The sequence below is a fragment of the Coptis chinensis genome, chromosome 9 (assembly GCF_015680905.1).
Source record: "Coptis chinensis isolate HL-2020 chromosome 9, ASM1568090v1, whole genome shotgun sequence".
In the NCBI taxonomy this organism is placed as follows: Eukaryota; Viridiplantae; Streptophyta; class Magnoliopsida; order Ranunculales; family Ranunculaceae; genus Coptis; species Coptis chinensis.
The window spans coordinates 82,527,736-82,542,588 of NC_141464.1; the positions used below are offsets into that span (position 1 = coordinate 82,527,736).

The window sequence follows — 14,853 nt, forward strand, 5'->3', positions numbered from 1 at the left end:
ATCTGGCGTAGAATGAGATCCCCATAATTCTACCACACTTAAATAAAAAAAACAAAAAAATTATATATTTTTATTTTTTGGTCAATTCCATTCTACGGATCTCATCCCTAAATTGTTCTGATATATAGAGAGTAATTTGGCATAGAAAGTAAACCATATCCTAAAATGGATAAAGAGTCATTGGACAACACAAATAGTCACCTAGCTAGCTAGGATGTTTCTAAAATCCTAAATGCACATAATCGATCATCCATCCATCACAATGCACAACAGGAATATAAAAGTACTTATATTTTACACTGTAGATGGAGATAAATTATGTTCGAAGTGGTTATTTTTCCTAATAGCAAGTGCCAGTCTACATTTTCGTGAGACCACAAAAGAGGGTAATATTGGTCAGAAATGGTGAATCAAGAAGGTGTTGGGAAGGACTATTTTCATACACAGCAGTCAATGATGCAATGAGCACATTCTGGAAATGACTCACATCCATGTAACCATCTTACCGGATATCTGTTATAGCATGTACACTTTATTTATTCACCAACTTTGTCTAAAATAGTATACTCAATGAACATAAAATAACAAAATCAATTCACCGGAGGGTGCTGTTCTATTCTGGGTGCTGCAGCATTTGCCGCATTTTGCTCATGGTTGGTCCAATTCGCTTTATAAATAATTTAAATCGATTCAGTTTTTAATTAGAAATCTGTACCACATATATATTATTAAAAAAAAAAAAAAAGAAAAAAAAAAATGTACCAAAAAGAATTCTTAATCCACAAAGTTTCGAGTTAATATATAAATCGATCTAGTTCTCCAATTTTTTTTTATATGGTCAATATTTTAAATAGCTAGTACAAATTAAAAACTGTATTAAAGACAAAAACTACATATATTGAGTCCAATTCCCAACTTTTTCCCCAATTGTATTAGTCAAATGTGACTTTTAAACAACTCATTTCAACATCTAACAACTTTATTATGATCCCAGGCACCTGGAGCTTTCTTTAGTAAGAGGGTGGGCAGATAATTAATTACAAATTGTATATTCTACATAGACTCGCGCCTAGATTCTGAAAGGAGCAGAATACTTTATCTAGAGAAAGCAAGTTTATGTAAATAGAAGACAACATGATGTAGGTGATAATCTATTGTCCTTGAAAGCGTACGAGGTTTAAGCATTTTTTTTGACAATATTGTAGAAAACAAGGGCCTTCTTATGTCATATTTTATTGACTCCGTTACAAATACAAACACTTTTCCGTTTAGGTGGCACACTTCTCAACAAAGAGATAATGAAATCACTTTTTTTCTTCTCTATCTTTGTGTGCATGGATCTATTTATGAGTTTCGGATGGAAACTGGGGGAGGGTATATGTGGGGCGGGCTAGGTTACGAGTTAGGCAGTTACCAGTCACGAAATTACGAGTTACAACTTATTTCCAGTAGAATCAGTTTCGTCGATTCATAAACATGGACATATGGAATCTACCAAATTCCAAGTCCAACTATAAAAAACAAAATCTTCTTCAAAATGCCGCTTTTCAAAACATTTTTTCTATATCTCGATTCGCTAAACTAAGTAAAACGTTTGATTTTTGTGACCAAATTGATGTCCATGTAGATGGTCTAAAAATAACGTGATGGAGCCAATTTTCAGTACATTTAGAGTATCACTAGGAGATAAATCAAGAAAATACCAAAATTTTAAACCAAACCAAACACCAAATAAAAAGAATCAACCAATTTTAAGAGAAACATCACATTTTCGACACCAAATGACACGGTTTTAGATAAACCGTGTCATATAGCCCACACGATTTTCTCAACACTGCGCACTGAAGCCCATCTTAAAAGCCGAAGCATACGCGGTTTTGAGAAAACCGCCAATGTGTCGCACATTAACTTTTTTATTTATTTTCTTTCTAAATCTCTCACGCGGTTTTGGCAAAACCGCGTCATAGAAACCCACTTAAAAGCCAATGCGGTGTTAGAAAAACCGCACGGTTTTGCGGGAGAGATTTGATATAGCACCAAAACTGAAACCAAATTTTGACTGATTTGGTGTTTGGTTTGGTGTTTTCATCAACATGTGATTCTCCTGAAAATGAAAAAACACAAAATTGTTGAAAATATGGTGTTTGATGCTAGAAAAATATCTCACCTAAATTTAGTATTGGAAATTGGAATACCAATCTCATGAAACGTTCGATGTGGAATACCTAAAATCCCATATTATATATCAAATAAATGTAGCGCATGTGTGAAAACAAATTTTTGTAGGAGAAATATAATTCTACAAATTTAATGGGGATGTAGCTCACCAAAACGTAAAAAAGTTCTGAAATATACATAAAAAAATGTGTGAAACTTTGGGCCCATGTTGTTTGAATTTCATGAATTTTTTGTCTAGGAATGGCTTACATCTTCTTACACCAGGTATATTTACTCCGGCAGGTGGTATGAATGTGTGGTTAAGTTAGAACTCTCTTCAATCTTGATGTGGGGAAGGTACGTAGGGGAGTTCTTTGATTTGTGAAGTAGGGACAGTACTGCTGTATTGGAGTAATAAAAGTATGGATAATAGAAGTATTAATTAAGTTCCAAGCTTGGGGGACACGTCCACATCCCTACCATATATAATAGAGAAAGAAAGTAAAATGGGGAAGAAGAATGTCATAAAGAATGCAATCTTAGAGTTTGTCTTTTTATTTGATAGTGGACGTGCATGATGGTTTGATGAGATTGGCATGCACTAGTCCTTGATTGATCTCTGCAGCAACTTGTGGCCATGCCATGCTTTGGGGTATGTCTTTTGCTGGTGAGAGATCTCATACATTATCTCGGGTGTTCAAGTGCTCCATGTATCGAACAAATGTTGCGCCGACCTTATACATTAAATTCGTGGGCTTGGTCTTACTTCACTATAGAAAACCCTGAAGAAGACTTCTATGAGTTCCATCTCCAAGCTTAGCTTAGACGTACGTGTGTAGCTTGCTTCTTTAATTTAGAGTGTGAAGGCAGTGTCAAACCAACTAATAAAGCTCGTAATCTAAATCAAATCAAAGAACAAATGGAGCCCCTATTCTACTTAATCAATGTTATATCTAGGGGCTGTCAATAAGCCGGGCTAGGCCCGAAGTCTGATTGAATCCGAACCGATAAGATAAGGACTTAGAATTTAAATGTTATCCGAGCTAGTTATGGACATATCCTCGTCCGACCCGATAACGGCCCGACCCAAAAATTAAGATTATTTTGTTAGTTTTTTAAATAAATACTATTAAATTTGTAACTACTAGTATATATAAAATGTTAAGAGGCTTGATGGATTTGTGTTGTAGTGCCACATATAAGGCTTGAGTTCAAGTCTTAATATACTCTATTTCAATTTTTTTTAGGGAAATAATAAAAAAATACACTATTTCCATGTAATTTTATTGGACCTAGGCCAAGTCTGAATCCAATTATGTCCAATGGGACCTAGACCGGGATTTGGACCTTCTAAATGTAAATATAATTTGGATAGGGCTTGGACATAATGAGTAAATCCAGCCCGTTGATAGCCCTAGTTACATGCGCATCAACACGTCCAGCTTGTTATCCTCCCACAACTGAGAACGGAAGGTGAACGCTGCTCTGTGAAACCAGCCTGACGCAGTGCCCTTCGCTCTAGTACCAATATAGCCCAAGGCCTACGCCCAAACCACATTGATCAACCATCTTAATGCCCCCACTAGGGTCATAAGCTCACGCAACTGAGCTCGGCATTTACCAGATCTGTTTAGGCCCTCTATATAGCAGCATAATAGTTTGGTTCTTCCAATTGTGGGACTATTACTTTTTTTTTCTTCCTGGGTTTTTAATGACAACACACATGTAGATGACATATCCTAAATTTCCAGGATTTCTCTTAAACAAACTAGTCCGTTTATGAACATGTGTCGTGAACAGTTTATGTAGTGTCATGAACAGTTTTTTTAATTTACGCTTATTAACTTTTTAATTTATGCTTATATATGACACTATATTAATTGTGTAAAGACATTATATAAATTGCGCAAGACACTATATAATATGTCCGTAAACAGATAGTCCGTTTAAGAAAAAGCTTGCCTAAATTCCTAAACGAGTTTGGTTTGACATTAGGGAATAACACTGGTTGAAATGGTGATATGAGATTGGGAAGTAGATTGTAAGGGGCCTCAGGATAGCACGCTTGAACGACTGAAAGGAGTCCGTGGTTGCTCGCACTGCGAATGAGTAAATACCATGATTATTTTTCAAGACTGTGCTTGAGTCATTGACAATGTACGATTAAATGCATGTTTCATTAACATTCAAATTTGCATTGGGGGCAAAGATTGCTACGAGTGAAATTTATGTTTAACTACCAAGCATCAATTAAGAGCATATCTAGGTGGTAGTATCACTTCTCAAATTCTTCAAATTTACTTCTAAAATTTAGAATTTTGCGGAAATCCAACTCTAGATGAAAGCAAATTCGGTCGCATCACCTGTCTAGCCGCATCCTTGGTCGCAAATTTGGTATGCGGATGCAGAGCGACAGTGATAATATCGCACGCCATTGCAAATATCGCCCCAAATTTTTTTTTTTGACTTTGACCAAAGACAATCGGCCAGAAATGCGTCCGCCACGCCGCCATGCTAATGTCAATGAGTTATTATTTTTTTACTTTTTCAATTTGGTGTGACAGTGAAAATGTCGCGTGAGTTTTTTTTTTTTTTTAACTTGGGGGACAGTGGTAATGTCGCGCAAGGTTGCCCTATTCCAAATTTGCGAATGATATTTGTGACCATTTAGAGTTGGTCAAAATTTGTGACCAATTTCTCTAAATTTCGCCTTTAAATTTGAGGAAAATACTACCACCACCTAGAGATGTTCTAAAGAGAGTGTTTGAAGCATCCTATATGAAGCTGATGTGCTGTACTGTAATGCTATCTGTGTTTAATTTCATAAACTATGTTTTTGATGCCTTAGAGAGAAAAAAACTCATTATTACCAGAATTCAATTAAATTGATGAATCTGGCAATATATATGTGACAACCCTCGCCGCATCTAGCTTGGCAATCACAGCAATCCGCAATTAATTGTGATGACTTCTTGCTAGGAGGATTTCAGTACTATGTCGAAACTGGGAAGTAAAGAAAATAAGAACTGGAATATTAAGTATGCCCAGGTCCCCATCATAGCCTTTTTATTATTGATTTTGCATATGTATAGAGCTAGAGAAGACAATCTTACTCGCACCAACATTTTTTGTCAGTGCAAACTCTTTGCAGATTTTTTTTTTTTTTTAGATAGCAAAGAAAGAACAGTATACATTTTGTGAGGGCCTGGATAGACCACTCCAACATACATTTTCAAAAAAATTATTTGCACACAAGTCTGCTCCGAAATTTGCCTCCATCCATGTGCTTGTTAGAATTATATCTATCTTCTATTTAGTCCTTTCCCAATCTACTCTAACTTTCTAGTGCATTGAGTTAGCTTGAAATACTTTATTTTTTGTGCTATGTTTTCAACTGCAAAATCAATATTATCATCTTTTGTTTCATTGTTTTGCTTAGACTAATAAAATTGGCCATCGTCCAAAATAAAAATAATGAATAAATAAAGTAACGAAATGGAGGGTGTGGAGCCAAACATACCAGAGACAAAGACAAGGAGAACAAATATAAAAAGCAAGAGGCTGGAAAGAACTTCATCACTTAGATAAATGCAAAATGAAAAGTATATATTCCTTAATGTATTGGACAAATGGATAATTCTCTATCACCCGATTCAGGGGAAAGTAAGGTAAACCAAACCGGAGGCGTGGAACGAGGTCAGGCTACGAATATATGCACTCAGAAGTGCACAGTGCACACACAGTATCATGCGTACATGGAAAAGATAGATTAAGCTTGTCACCTAACTGTCCATGCAATACTACTGTATATGTTGAGAGTTTTTCACCATATTACTTGGGCGTTTTCATTTTAATTGTATCCATTATTATTTCTGATCAAATAAAAGATTTTGGTAGACATTTGAAAGTACCTTACACCCTTACCGAATATTCACAACATCAATTCCTCTTATGTAGTATCCATTAGCCATAAACAAATGAAAAAAAAAAACTAAATAATTAATAGAGGACATAGACTGATAATAGTGTTCTAAAAAAACGCTAGGTAGTAGTCGGGCGGTAGGAGAGCGCCTAGCGTCTAGGTCTTCTAGGCAGTGTCTAGACTGGCTAGGCACTTGGCAGTTTTTTTTCCTAATATATATAGTAATACACATTTATACTACAAGAAATGAAGAAAATAATTTACCATAACTCAAAAAATAAACACAAACAAAGATATTTATTACAAAAATGTGTAATAATTGAAGAATATCGATTTCATATAAAAACACACTCTTTGTTATAGTGACATATAATTTATATTAGACTTTAATTTTTTAAACTCATTCAAATTTTAAGTCTACACGGGCTTTTAATTTTCGACATTTAATCATTAAAAAAAAGAAAAAAAGAAAAAAAAAACTTGACTAGACCACCTAGACCCGCCTAGTCGGTCAATCGATTTTTTAAACGACTTGGGCCTAGGCGAGTCGGTTGGGCACCGATTTTTAGAACAGTGGGCGATAATATTGGTTGTTGCCGTTGTTGCCTAAACAATACTTTTAAATTGTTCGATAAAATTGGTCATGTTGCAAGAAACCGTGAATTGTATACGCATGACTGGTTGCATTTTTGTTTGAAAAGACCATATAATAATCGGCTACTCGTTTGTTCCTTTTGCATTTGCAGTCGGGTACTTCTTCAAGTTGTAACTGGCAAAACTAGTTCTCGTTCTCAATTATTTGTCGATGTGATTTAAGATGTCCAGCCAACTCCCACTGGGTGGTTTAATATAGCGTATATGTAAAACTTAATCATTTAAAAAAACGATAATAAAAAAAAAATACACAAAATAGTTAGAAAGTCTCTTTATTTAGCAAATTGAGAGATAGAGAGAAACTTTGATAGTTGGTACAACAGAGAGAAACCTAACATTCTCTTTAGCAAATACATGTTTCTTCGCGACAATATGCTGTGGCCTCATAAGCTCCGCATGTTTGGTCACAATCTCGAGTTCTTACACAATTTTCATCAGTTGTTACCGTGCAAGTGTCTGCACGCACCATAGGTGCTATGTTCTAAACTGCATGCACCATAGGAGCTATGTGTTCTGAACTGCAGAATCAAAATCAATCATTAATATACATATTATAGAAATTTGAGAACATCAACCAAAACATTTTTCCACAATGAAATTGGCGCAAATCGATAACCAAAATTTTATATCTATCCTTCACCACCAGAAGTCCTGAGCATATAGATTGACCTCGTACATGGTATGGAGAATTTTAACTGAAGTCTCATGCAACATCATAAGAACAGAAAACGAATGAAAAGAAGGATATGAAATAATACTAGAAAGAATGTCAAACATACCAGAGACACATGCAAGAAGAACAAGGAGAAAAGAAGCGGTGGAGAAGACCTTCATATTTCTAATTTGAAAGTATTTTTGCAAGTTAGATAAATTATAGTTGATGTAAAAGACATTATATATTGTCGTTTCAGCTTATTTTGATTTTGGAAGATCTTCAATCATGAAATTATGAAAATGCATCATGTGGTGCACAAAGCACACAACATATCATGTGTGGAGAATAAATTAAGCTCGCCACATGAAATGTTTCAATACTCATTGATTTATGGTCATCAATACTCTTTGACTTTTGGTTATCACCATTGATACCAAACTGCCACAGCATCTATATCTAAGTTTCTTCACAACAATACTTAGTTTATTAGTATGATCAGAATGTGGACTCATAACAAAAGAACTGCAGAAGATATCGATATACTATTGTTCTTCCTAAAATTTAAAAAAACTACGTCAGAAAAGAGATGAGTTTGTGACAAATAAGGTACAATGGTAAAATCTGAAAACCTGAGTATATAACTTTTTCTCCTATAATAAGTAGTACTTATATTAACAGCTGTTAAAAGGCTTTGGGAGGTTTAGGAAATTTTATTTTTGAAGGATGAAAGTCAATTAAAGTAGAGAGAACATACAGGAGCAGGACTCGAGCACAGCATAAACAAGAAAATAAGACAATAAGTAAAATGAGCAAAATACCCCAAGTATGAACTTAAAGTGTTGGACGTGATAGTCATGCTACTCAAATTTGGTCGGAATGTATGCATAGTTGATTTTACCTGTCAAGCTAAACCTCATCCATGCCAGAGTAGTATTGTCGAAAAACACAAGAGAAATCCTTCGAGTCATGACCCTCGTCACATAACTCCCTGTATCTGTACCAATAGATATGATTGAGAAAATCAAGTCTCGGACATTTTTTTTTTTATAGGAGAGAAAATCAAGTCTCAGACTGACTTTCCTAAACATTTCTATTGCACATTAGAGATGCACATGTAGGAAAATGTGCAAGAGCATCAGAGCCAGAAAAATGCCAATGTCAAATGCCCATAAACAATATTAACTATATGAACCAAACATGGTAGCACATGTAGGAAAATGTGCAAGAGCATCAGAGCCAGAAAAATGCCAATGTCAAATGCCCCTAAACAATATGAACCAAACATGGTAACAGATCTTTTGTGAGAAACCAACACAGGGTGGTTTCGACAATCTATTCCAACAATGCCTGAATGCACTATCCTCAGAAAAAAAATATCATAGAAAAGAAACTTATATCCAGCATCACAACTATAGGAATCTTAGGCAGATCAAGAAAATATATCACTGATGGCATCCCTCTGACCCTCTCAACGTGATCAGGTTGTCTACTTCTAATAAAAACTAATAATGGTAACAATAATTAGTAACTCAGTTTTTCATTTAAGGACAATAAAGCCTACATTTTTTGTGCTTGGGTTGTCAACGGGCAGCTGAGACCAACCTTCTCTGCTGATTCCGCAGCAAGTTTTAAATCTTTAGCCTGCATCAATGTATACACACGACTAAGAATGTGAATAGTGAATAAATAGTGAAAATGTAAAATGTTTAGTATTTGGCATCGGTATTACACAACAAGAGAAGCGAACAAAATCTTATTCCCTGTTTTCATTGAGGAACTTTATAGATTGGCTAATCTGTGAGGAACTCAGCGGTTAACATTTTATTTTATTATTCATTTCGTTATATGAGACCAAGCAAAAAAACACTGGATGAAGAAATTAAATGAAGGGATCAAGCTGATTCAAATACCATAAGCTTAGATGAAAATCCACCATCATAATTCCTTGAAGAGGGCACACCTTCCATTACTCCTGGAACCGGATTGTAACTGTCACTGCCAAATTCCAAAATATTAGTAGAAACAGAAAAAGAAAAATAAATAAATTATGTCAATCAAATTAATAATATAAACCTACTCATGTATAGTAAGACGGTGTGACAACAGATAATCCATTTTTGTTCTTAATCTAATGAATGACTCAGCTACTCTAGAGATTCCATGACATCTTCCATGCTTCATTTTTCGAAAGTGGCTCATGGTAATTATGAGACTTTCAGCCAAATGGCAATATTTCAACTTCAAGTAAGTTCCACTTCTCTTACTTTAAATGTAGTCTTCTGACATTAGTTATATCGATTTCGACACTTTTAGTGATTTCAAGGATCAAACTCAGGAATTTGAGGATATTATACTATGAATATAGGAATACCTACTCCAACAACGAGCACTTGAGGAGTTGAATATTTTAGTTAACGTACTTGCTGTGATTCCCAGAGATTGACCAAGAGCGAAGGCTTCTGACACCCCAAGCATACTCACGGCCATTGCCAAATTATTACAGATCTTGGCTGCCTATAAAACCGCAACAATAGTTTCATTCACTTGGAAAAGCAGCAAGAGTATAAGCTTAGGTACTTAAGTACTTAACTCCCATAATAATATGGGAAGAATTATTTTCATGGTATGTGACAACAAGGATATCTAAAGTTACACATATGCTATAAACTGAAAGCTATTTTTACAATTTTCTTGTCACATCCAACTATCCAAAGCATACTTTGTTGAACAAAATTGGTGTAATGACGACCAAACTACCATAGACTATTAATATCGTTAACATAGACGAATATCATTGTGCATGTTCCTGGAATATTTCTAATTGACCAGATAGACACAACAAAACAGAAGAGAAAATCCAGAGTAAAACCAGTGGAGAATGACAATTGGACAACTTTCTAACAGGAATCTGTAGTCAACAAATGGTGACAGAATGTTCTACTTAAATTCCAACCCTGCTCTACCACTTCCTTCTCCAGTTGGGCAACAAAGAGAGTGAGATGGCTTTTCCTCACCTCGTTCAGGGATAGAAAAAGGTACACTCAATTAAAGCCCACATTACTTGCAGTATTCTAGTCGACGTTTGGAAAGACTCAACTCTGAAATTTTACCAAAACAATCCTCAAAGAGAACAACCAGAGGCATTAGTTGGCATTTTCTTAACTCAGATGAAGAAGTATACATGAAGAAGATCTTATTCCATATTCTTATGTCTTATTTATAAGCTTTCCAAACAAAAAGAAAAAAGTGGAAAGCATTACAAACTCACAGAGCCATTTCCATTTCCACCACAATAGATAGTGTTTTTTCCCATAGAAAGAAGTAAGGGTTGTGCTTCCACAAAAGCTCCTTCTAAGCCACCAACCTAACAAAAAAATGTCACCCTTTGTGCTCAAGAGTTGCAACATTCATCAAACAGCCTTAACCATACATGAATGCAAAACATGGATCGTTATAAGAAATATGAGTGAAAGGAACATTTTTTTTCCTTTTTTATTGGATAGGCAAGACCAAAGTTTCAGATGGCTACGAACGCCACTGGGCATTGTCTATGATTTCGGGCATGATTTGTAATGTAGCACACCAAGCGATATCCTTTTCCATGTTGTGGATCATTTAAAAAATAATACTAGAGGCTAGAAGCTCGAAAATCAATGACCCAACTTGTTCCCTCATGTACTGTCTTGCGTAAGAAAACTAAATTTGAAAAGAAAGTAAAAAAAATTAACTTTCTAGTGCTACCCTCTATGTGTCTGGCATGAGTGTAGTTCTTCCTTACAAATCATATTTCTTGTTCAAGTATGTCTTTAATGGATGATAAAATAAAGGCATGAAAACTAGTACTACAATACATCTGTTTTCTATATCTTTATAGTTTAATTTAGTAGCTCATATGGTGAAGCAAAACAGTCTTGTACAGGAATCAGATCCTCTAGATGGACTTGGCTTTTCTATTAGAAAGCAACAATTCTTTAACTCGGTTACTGATTGGAAACAAGTTATATGCACTATTAATTACTTACTCTAATGAAACCAGTTTCAAGATAATACCATAAAAGTAAGGTTTCCAGCTTCTGCACCAAGAACACCCCCTGATACAGGAGCATCTAACATGACAGGGTTGTCCCAGAAACCTATATCACATACACTCGATCAGTGCTCAAAATGCAGGTCATGGGAAATCTTGTATAAAAAGATATTGAGAACTCGTAGAACCTGTAACCATTTTATTCTATTGCCTTAAACAATTCCAATCTTATATAAATTATGTGGTGTGCAGTAAAAGAAAATAATGAAAATGACTTCACCAAATTATTCTCTTACTGTTTTATCCATTAACAGTGGACCTAGACCAATAGACATAGTTTCGAAAGATAAAGAGGCAAAGTTGAGTCCAGCTAGCACCCTCACAGTGGATAACAGACATAGTATGTGCGATCATCGTTTGTTAAGATTGGTGAACTGAATGAATGAATGCCTTATCAGTCTGTTATGTATTTGGCATAACTATCAATTATACCAAGAAAACTATGTTAAGTAGTAAAAATAGCTCATTGAAAGGATTTCATTCGACACTTTTACTTCAAAGTACCTCTTCTTTCCCTAAGAATGCATTTGGATATAGCTGAGGAAAGCCTTCTAGATGTTTGGGGATCAACCGTGGATGCATCTATTAATAACCATGGGCGTAGGGGATTCCCTCCATGAAGCAAACCATACTGTCCAGTGTAAACCTCCATTACCTACATAAAGATTTTTTATTACTTGTGCCTATAAGTAAGCACCCATAACTTGTACTTTACTAGGTTGATCATATAGGTTTAAACATAAAGCCTTCAAATATAAGGAGTGCGTATTGAAACTCTATAGAACTCACATTGGACGATGAAGGCAACATTGTAACTACAACATCACTTCTTTCTGCAACTTCAAAAGGTGTTTCTTTTGTGACAATTCCATCGTCTGAGAACTTCTTCATGACATTACGATTTCTGAAATACAAATCAATCCATAAATTGGTAAAACCAATTGCAACATTACTTCCATTCCAGAATCGAACTTAAATACTATCTTTGTATAACCTAAAAACAAAACTTATCTTAACTGTTGTCTAATGACCAAATTTCATATTGGACCAAACAGGTCAACTTGAATCCGTTTTAAAACACACAAGTTTCTTTCCGGGCTCACTTTTCACAGAGAATTGTTAGCATTAGAAACAATGTAGACCATTCATTTTCATTTTTCTATAAATGTGTATTTGCAGTAAAAACAAAGCAATAAGTAAAAGCATATACGTGACAGATTCTACTTATAGCTTATGTAACCACAAGTTTGTACAGAGAGGATTTGAGATACTTATATGATTCCAAGGATAAGCTGCTTAAAACTTCAAGTAGTGTCAAATGCAATCATGATCACCCTCTAAAATAAATAAATCATTAATAATCACACTAAATAGTTTAAAAAAAAAAGTACAGAAAACATTACTTGTCATGGATGGTAACTTGGTATCCAGCTTTAATCAGATTATTTGCCATATGAAATCCCATATTTCCAACTCCTATAAATCCAACTTTCTGTAAACACCAAAAAACAATCCAAAACCAACCAAAACTAAAACAACCCCATCTCTTAAAACACTCTAAGACACCATAAAAACATATTCTTTGAGCTTTTTTAGAACTCCAACTTAAAATGCTTTACATATTCACTAAAAACTGGAAAGTATAGTGAAATGAAAACTGCTTGCTTACCTCAAGATAAGCTGGAATATGAGGCTTTGAACAGAAACTACGGTGTGTGTGTGATTGAAATGGAGAAAGTAGATGGCTCATTTTTGAAGTGATGAGTTTTGCTCTGTAAAATGCCATTGTTAATGATCAATCCTGTTTTTTTTTTTTTTTTTTTTTTGACAGTTGAAGTGAGAGTTAGTTAAAACTGTTGAGAAGGTGAAGGAGTGCTAAGGGCCCATTGGGCCAAGTATTGGGCCTTTTATTTGGGTTATGGGCCTCAGTATATGTGACATGTGCCTATAATTGATCTTGGATCACTGTTCTAAAAATCGGTCTAGGCGGTCTCTAGGTGCTAGGCGGTGCCCAACCGACTCGCTTAGGCCTAAGTCATTTAAAAAATCGGTGGACCGACTAAGCGGGTCTAGACGAACTAATTAGGCAGGTCTAGGCAAATTCAGGTCATTTTTATTTATTTATTTTTTTTAATGATTAAATGTCGTCGGCACATATATAGAAAAATGAGTTTAAAAAAGACTAAAGTCTAAATGTAAATTATATGTCCACTATTTAAACAAAGAGTATGTTTTTATATGAAGTATATTCTTAAACTATTATGTATTTTTTAATAAGTATCTTTGTTTTGAATTTTTTTTCGAGTTTCTTGAATAAGTGTGTATTACTATATATATGATATGTGAAAAAAAAACTAAATAGTTAGGTGCTAATGTAAATTATATTTAAACTAAACAAAATTCCAAATATATAGTTGTATCTAAAATTAAATTATCCGACAAATGTGATAGGAGTTGTTTAGTAAATTTTTTTGGATTTGTCGAAATCGAAATTCTTAAACTATGTTATCCTATTTTTATAATAAGTATCTTTGTTTGATTTATTTTTGAGTTATAGTAAAATGATTTTTCTTCATTTAAAGACTTTATAGTATTTTAGGGTGTGTTTTACTATATATTTTATTCGATTTATGCCAAAAAAAAACCCGCAAATGTCCTCTATGTATTTAAATCTAATGATAGGCTTTAGACTTGGTTTGGATGTGAATAAAAATATAATTTATAAAGAAGTAAGTGGGAAAATAAATTGTAATAAGTTATATTTGATTTGATAATCAAATGAATAAAGTTTATTTTTTTTTATTTTTCGTCCTAAATTTCAGTTTTTTTGTTAAAACAAAATTCCAAATATATAGTTGAAATATCTAAAATTCTGAAATTATCCGAAATTCCAAATGTGATAGGACTATAGGAGTTGAAATTTAGTAAATTTCGGATTTTGAATTTGTCGGAATTCTGAAATTCCAAACTATGCTACCTCCTAACGTTTTTTAGAATACTGTCTTGGATTATGTTCGGTGAACTGCACTAACATTTCTGTGATTCTGTTATTAGAGATTTAGACTTTTAGAGCACAAGTACGTACAAGTACACTAATGGTGTCTTACCTCAGCAGTCAGCTCACTGTTACCATATGTGCACAATGTACTATTGTAGTCTGTGAACAAAATATAGGTAGGAAGTCATTGAATGCCATGCAATGATGCAAAACAATTTTCAACATCTATATTTCAACAAACTTTATTTTTCTTTTGCTGTATCTATTTTTAGTGCAACAAGTTTAGTTGTTACATAAACATCTTTGATTCTTGACAAGCCGTGGGTGATTCTCCATCAAGCTCGTGTATTTCAGACACTTTACAAAACTTGCCTCTTCAA

General features: G+C 34.3%; 1 protein-coding gene across 4 annotated transcripts; it reads right to left on the reverse strand.

The window, feature by feature from the left end:
- Window positions 1-6,989: 6,989 nt before the first annotated feature.
- Window positions 6,990-13,313, reverse strand: LOC147478758 (6-phosphogluconate dehydrogenase family protein). Of its 4 annotated transcripts, none has more exons than XM_086584361.1 (11): window positions 13,145-13,313; window positions 12,879-12,967; window positions 12,265-12,379; window positions 11,980-12,130; window positions 11,439-11,521; window positions 10,657-10,752; window positions 9,760-9,902; window positions 9,299-9,383; window positions 8,950-9,029; window positions 8,287-8,382; window positions 6,990-7,246 (listed from the first exon to the last, which is right to left on the reverse strand). In XM_086584361.1, the coding sequence occupies exons 1-10, from the start codon at window positions 13,259-13,261 to the stop codon at window positions 8,295-8,297; spliced, it is 1,047 nt and encodes a 348-aa protein (XP_086440487.1). In that variant the 5' UTR covers window positions 13,262-13,313; the 3' UTR covers window positions 6,990-7,246; window positions 8,287-8,294. The 4 variants fall into 4 exon arrangements, with proteins under 4 accessions (XP_086440487.1, XP_086440486.1, XP_086440488.1 ...); XM_086584360.1 differs by having other exon boundaries at window positions 6,990-7,251; XM_086584362.1 differs by lacking the exon at window positions 11,439-11,521 and having other exon boundaries at window positions 6,990-7,251; window positions 10,649-10,752; window positions 13,145-13,295.
- Between the last annotated feature and the right edge of the window lie 1,540 nt (window positions 13,314-14,853).